This window comes from Galeopterus variegatus, unplaced genomic scaffold (assembly GCF_000696425.1).
Source record: "Galeopterus variegatus unplaced genomic scaffold, G_variegatus-3.0.2 Scaffold12, whole genome shotgun sequence".
Classification (NCBI taxonomy): Eukaryota; Metazoa; Chordata; class Mammalia; order Dermoptera; family Cynocephalidae; genus Galeopterus; species Galeopterus variegatus.
This window is the reverse complement of record NW_007726123.1, coordinates 1430710-1437748: the sequence shown is the minus strand read 5'-3', so window position 1 is coordinate 1437748 and position 7039 is coordinate 1430710. Positions and strand designations below refer to the sequence as shown.

Sequence of the window (7039 nt, the reverse complement as noted above, 5' to 3'; positions counted from 1 at the left end):
ATTTATCTATTTTAAAACAGAAATAACTAAAAAATCAAAAGTGATGATTTAAGACCTCAAGTTATGAGGACCCTGCTTTTGAGTAAAAAAGAAACTGCTGCAAGCTTCTATTATAAATGCAATCAGAAAATCTACACAAGACTTCTTCCAGTGGCTTCTAAAGTTACTTCAATCATGAGAAATACAAGCTTTTGTAACAATGTATTGCAACCATCAGTTACGCTTGTTTCTAAATGGCTGATTAAACAAATTAGAATGCTATTGGTTGATTGTTGCAACACAAAAATGCATACATAAAATAGTTAAAACACAGCACACAGTATTACACCAAAATGTTTTTCTCATTTCAAGTTTATTAAAACTTAAGCAGTACAAATTATCCAAGTTGCAGATTATCAAAAGATCAACTCAATGAAGTCCACATTAAAAAAAAAAAAAAAAGACAAACACAAAACAACCTAAAAACATGAAAAAGAAAACAACATAAAGGAGATTTACCAGCAAGTCTCTAAAACTTAAAATTTGAGAAAGAATGAAAATAAGTTTATACAACTCACTTATCCACTTTTGTCTTCATCTGTTCCAGGGCTTGATTCATGATCAAATTTTTTATTTTTATCATGTACATGGTCGTTTTCTTGACCCTTTGATTTTTGGTTTTCTTTTTCCACTGAGGATCTCGTCTTCTCATCCTCCTTATTTTTCAACGTGGAGGTCTTTAATTCATTGTCCTGACTACTTTGTTTTATTTTCGAGAATGAACTTTGATCTCTATCAACCTTTTTTTCCCTGTTATTATTTGAGCTATTATGATCACGACTTTTAGAGTATATTCTTTTCTCACCCTCAGAATTTTCTTTTCTGTGTGAACTCTTACTTTCTTGGTTTCTATATTTTTCTTTGTTTCTGCTTTGACTTTCTTCTCTTTCTGAACTCCGTGAATCTCTCCTCCTTCTCCTCCTATCTTTACTTCTCGATCTTCCTGGTGTTGCTCTTCTCTCTCGGCTTCGTGACCTTCCTCTTCTCCTGTACTCCTGTTCTCTGTATCTATGGTACTCCTTGCTTCTGCTGCGATCTCTGTCATGGCTTCTAGATCGCACTCTTCTGCTCCTGTCCCTACTTCTGCTTCGTTCCCTTGTTCTACTATTGTAACTGTGTTTACCTTTAGTTATATCACGGTCCCTACTCCTAGACTGTGCACGTCTATCCTTTTCCTTACTTTTATTATGATCATGCTCATTACTTTTTGATTCTAACTGTTTAGACTTCTCTTTACTTCTACTCCTTTCCTGATCTTTTCCTTTAGAATCAGACTGCTTTTCTTTTTCTTTAACATTCTCATGATCCCTTTCTTTACTCCTTGACCTCATCCTCTTTTCTTCATTTCTATTATGTTTTGAATCTCTTTCCTTACTCTTTGATTTCTCTTTGCTCTTACTCCTACTCTTAGACTTGGCCCTTTTCTTCACTTTGTTTTTATTATGTTTATCATCTTTTTCTGAATTTTTTCTGATGTCTCTCTCTTTGCTGTTAGATTTATGGTCTTTAACTTTCTTTTCCTTTTCATTTTTTCTGTTTGGACTCTCAGACACATGCCTATGATCTGTTATTTTTCTCTCTTTTACTCTAACTGGGCTTCTTTGATTTTCTTTTAGTTCATTCAACTCACTCCTAAGAAATAAGAAAAAAAAGAAAGATTTTCAGAAATATTATTAGGGAAAAATGGTAAACATAATTAGCTGAAATAATATCCTATATTCCTTAAGATATTCAGAAATAATTAAAATGACTATTACTAAAAGTTATGTACAACAGTAAAAATAAATACTTATCACTACATTTGAAATAATAAAAGTCTTACTTATCCCCTTTGATCCATCTTTCACCACTTGATACTCTCATTCTTTGAGCTCTCTGCATCTCTTGCCTCCAATGTGGAGGAGTTTCACTACGTCTGAAACGATCCCTTGATCTGGATCTGGAAGGAGTTCGATAACGCTTAAGAAAATAAAAAGGGAAAAAATTAATGTATAAAAACATTACAACAATAGCTATATAGTGTATATTTCTAGGTTCAAATAAAATGTCTGATACTTCTTTTTTTTAAAGATGACCTTGACTTGGTGCTGTCAGCACCACGCTCTCCCAAGTGAGTTGACTGGCCATCCGTATATAGGGATCTGAACCCGTGGCCTTGGTGTTACCAACACCACACTCTCCCAAGTGAGCCACGGGCTGGCCCCTGAATGTCTGATACTTTTATACACTCTAAAATCATTCAAATTTCCCAATTTACAGACAGCAAGTCAATGAGGCAGAGAAACTTTAGTCATATTGCAAATTCCATAAAAGAACATTAACTACAAAAACTCTAGCCACTCATGTCTTCTCCATGGAAGAGTCCTAGCCAAGTGATGCTAGAGCACACTAGGTGCAACCCTTCTTACAAGTTGCCAAGTTCCAATTTGAGTGTTATGTATACTTGATATTTCAAAGCAAACATTTCCCATATTATGAGAAAAACTGAGTAAATGCATAGATATTCACTTAAAACCAATATTTACTCAGCCCTTAGGATGGCCAGCCAGTCTACCACATACTGAGGAAACAGTGAACCGAGATATATCTGGCTTTGCTCTCCTGAAACTTATATTCCACGGGGATAGGATAACACATGGATGGACATGTAATCACTGGTATTAAAAATATACGCAGCTACAACAGAATGAGTATAAAAGGAGAAGTAACAGGTGATCAGAGAATACCTAGTATAAGAGTGTAAACAGTTAAAATGAAATACCATTTCTGAAGGTTCTGAGAAAGGAAGAAACAGCATGTTTAAAAAGTGATCAGAAGACAGATCAAGTAGGCCTAAAGCTAAAAATTGCAAGGGAAAGCAGTACTAGATAATACTGACGAGGGAAGTAAGGACTAGGTTTTGTGATTTTGGATTTACCCTAAAATCAATAATAAAGGAGTGACATAATAAGATTTTCATTGTTAAATGACTATTCGGGCTAGTGTTAACAAAGAGGATTAGATCAGTTATTTTCAAAGTGTAATCTAAGGATGTAGGGATGCCAAGACTTAGGGAATCTGTGAGGTCAAAATTTTCATAAGAATATCACATTATTTGCCTTTTCCGTTTTCATTCTTTTGTTATTATACAGTGGAGATACTCGGAGGTCACAAGACATGTTTTGATTTCACTGCTTTCACAGCCAATGAAATGTATGCTTACGTTCTTGTCTTTTAAATATTTGCTTTAATTTCCAAAAGAGTAAATTTTGATAGATATAACCCACATCAACAAAAGCTCTTTGGGGTCCTTAATAATTTTAACAGTATAAAGAGGTACTAAGACAAAAAGTTTGAGAACTACCAAAACACCAGTTAGGAAGACATTTATAGTTTGGACAATATGATGGTGAACTGAATTAACATGGCAAAAGTAAAGCTTGAGAGAAACAGATGGATTTCAGAGTATTTAACAGGTAGAACTGACAGGATTTAGTGATGGTTAAGATATATGACACATGAACAAAAGAGGAGAATCAAAATGATTCTTGGGTTTTAGATTTAAGAAACTAAATCTAAGTGCCAGTCACTGAGACTAGGAACCTAAAGGATCAGGTCTAAAGACGATGTGCTTATGTTCAATTTAGTAAATACTAAGTTTGAGGTGCTCATTAGTCAAATAAGCCTCTGGTGCTGAGAAGAGCAGATGAAAATATGACAGTTATCAACCATGAGAATAATGAGATAGCCCAAGGAGCATATGCAATGTGAGAAGAGCTGGAACCTTGAGGTACTACAACATTTAAAGGTCATGCAAGGGAATATGAACTGATATTGGAAATTTAAGAAAGACGGGGTGGGGCAGAGAGATAAGAGAAAATGTGATGAAAGCAATGGGGCAAGAGAATTATAAGAAAGATTAAAACAAAGACAAAAAAGTCACTGGATTTGTGACATGGAGCTAACCATATAGCAAGTGCTGTTTTGAGCAGAATGGTAGGGGTTAAAAGAAAAACTGAAATGCTTGAAAAATGAGAAGGAAGTGAAGAAATAAGATAGAAAGTATAGCCAAGTTTAAAAAAAGTTTTGAAAACAAGAAAATTCTTAAATTCTGATGGGGACAATCCAGTAAGGATAAAGTGAATGAAATACAAGAATAAGGTTAATTTTTATTTATTTACTTTTAACAAGAGTAGAGATAGAGTGATCAAGAAGTAACACGGGGTACAATAAAGACCTTGATCCTATTTTACACCATGTAAATATAAGTCCATTTATAGCTCAGGAATTTTCAATTTGGAAGTACCAACACACAGAAGTTACTATAAAAAGAGAATATAGTATATAATTCAATATCTGCATCTCCCCTAAATTTTTAGTTACTTGTACAGTAAAATAATATTTAAGAAGCACTACAATTATTTACAGATGATAAATGCAATACTATTAAGATTTCTGGGGAAAGAATCACCTACCCTTGGTCCTCTTCCTTTAATTTTCCTGCCAGACCTAGTAACTAAAAGTCGTCTCTGGTATGAAGCAGGCTGGGAGTTAGGTAGATTACTACAAGGAAGCAAAGGGAAAGTTAAAAGTCATTGTTGTTGTAAAAATGAATCTGGACAATATAGCTTTACTGATCTAAATTAATAAATTTAAAATGCTATATATAATTAGTGGTTCTCAACCAAAAATGCTATCAATTCCTAGTAAGTAGCTGGGAAAGTATGACAGCATTTTTTCAACTGTCAATGACTAGAGGGCGATACTAGTAATTAGTGCCCATGAATCAGAAATATGAGTCTTGTAATGTGTGAGGATGGATTATCCTGTCCCAAAATGCCAGTCATGCCCTGTTGAGAAACACTGTTACATACTCATTACTAAGATGAAATTAACTTGATAGTGCTAAGGAAAAATGAACATAGAAGAGCTCAAAAGGGGCTACATGCTGTCGAGAGAACAATTTTAAAATTATCTTATTCCAAAGTACCTTATCACCCTATAAGGATTGTTCACTTATAACAGAACTATAGAGAAATGTAAGTAATGTGAATTAAACAGAGACAAGCTGGTCTGAATTAACCAGACATCCATATCATGGTTTATACCAAAAAGGGAAACTGTGTTTTCAAATAAAAGTTATATGTTAATATTTAATTAGCACATTAACAACATCCATATAAGTAATATTTCAAATGTTCATTCTAGAGTAGTTCAAATATTTCTTCTTTAATCTTTATTTCCATCGAAAGATCCTTTCCAATATTAGTGAAAAATCAAAATTATCCGAAGTTCCAAATACCTAAGACTTATTTTTTATATTTTTATTGTATGGTAAAGCACAGGGAATTGCTGAAATTTTTATTACTTGTATAACAATATATTTCTGATCATAACTAGGAGAAAGACTTCAATCTCCTTTTTTCTACTTTTGGACATGATTATTAAAATGACTCATAAGGAACCAACAGAACTATGGATATTAATAAGATGGATTTATGCAGACAAATTTTCAAAGTACTTGATCATGATATCCATTTTCATTACCACAATACAGTAAATCAGGTAAGGGGAAAAAACCCAGCATTTTTTCCTAATAGACAAATTGAAAAACCAAGGTTGTTACTTACTTAGAAGTTTAATGTATATAAATAACACAATAAAACACTGTCTCATTTTATTGCTTAAACATTATTTTGTTATTGGTTTGGAATACCACCTAACGTATCTGTTTTGCATTTGTAGTACTTATCATTTTAAAAAGTAACTTTTCTCAAAATCTGCTTGTAATTTAAGTCAATTTATCTTTCTTAGTTATGTGGCTAGCAAAAACAAGCTTTGCTAACAATATCCTATAAAAAGAGAATTTCAATCTTGGGACAAGGTCACCAATCAAATCTTGTCTAAAATAAGTAAAAACTTTTGAAAACGAAGAAAAGTTTTATGGAAAAACATGTAGGGCACTCTACAAAATATACATTCACATACCACTCTCTCTCTCTCTCTCTGTTTTTCCTTTCCTTTTCATCAGTTTTAGGGGGGCTTTTTCTCATTAAGAATCTATTTTCAGGTATAGGAGGGATTTCTTCTGGACGGACAGTAGACTGGGGCTGTGCTTCAAGATTTTCAGCTTCACTTTCACTAGATGCACTTAATAGACAGAAAAACAAAACATGTTACATTTGGTTCCTATGTATACCTACCCAACATTTGCACTTGCTGCTATTTCTTTCCCTTATATCACAATATACACACCATCCTGTCCCTCCCAAAGATGTGATCACATGGGGAACACAGGGAAAATCTTCTCCATTCCTCTGACAAATCAACTAACCAAAAACCAAAACAAAATTTTTGTTATCACACACTCAAAAAAATTCTCTCGTAAAATGGATCCAAAATATGAAACTCTGTGGACAATGAATTTAAAATACAGCCATCCCTCAGTATCCACGGAGGATTGGTTCCAGGATCTCCTGCAGATACCAAAATCCAAGGATGCTCAAGTCCCTGATATAAAATGGTGTGGTTTTGGCATATAACCTATGCACACCTTCCCATATATTTTAAATCATCTCTAGATTACTTATAATACCTCATATAATGTCAATTCTACATAAATAGTTGTTTTACTGTATTGTTTAGGGAATAATGACAAGAAAGAGAAGTCTGTACACGTTCAGTGCAGATGAGATTTTTTCACCCTAAATTATTTTCAATCTGCTGTTGGTTAAATCCCTTGATGCGGGTGGAACCCATGGATATGAAGGCCCAACTGTACTTTAAAATGTTGCTTTTGAGGCAATAGGCAGATTTAAAAACAAGTTTTAGTAACATTACTTCAAACAAAACAAAAAAGAAAGTAAATATGCTGACATTATCTGCTTTTTACCCTCATGCTATCACCAGAGCAAAGGAGATAAAGGATAAAAAAGCAAGTGAGACTGCAACAGAAAAAGAAAAAAAATTGTTGGATTTCTTTAATTCTCACTAATCCCACAATTCTCCCATAAACTACACA

At 33.5% G+C, this 7039-nt stretch overlaps 1 protein-coding gene across 3 annotated transcripts in view; it reads right to left on the bottom strand.

Moving 5' to 3' along the window:
• Positions 1 to 333: 333 nt before the first annotated feature.
• The window catches only part of PPIG (peptidylprolyl isomerase G (cyclophilin G)), a 41702-nt gene continuing 34996 nt past the window's right edge, over positions 334 to 7039 (bottom strand). For all 3 annotated transcript variants that reach the window (XM_008591003.1, XM_008591061.1, XM_008591123.1), the window contains 4 exons: positions 6007 to 6168; positions 4494 to 4581; positions 1862 to 1998; positions 334 to 1671 (listed from right to left, as the gene is read on the bottom strand). In XM_008591003.1, the coding sequence (XP_008589225.1) occupies positions 558 to 1671; positions 1862 to 1998; positions 4494 to 4581; positions 6007 to 6168 (1501 nt within the window). In that variant the 3' untranslated portion in view covers positions 334 to 557. The remainder of the gene's footprint in view (positions 1672 to 1861; positions 1999 to 4493; positions 4582 to 6006; positions 6169 to 7039) is intronic.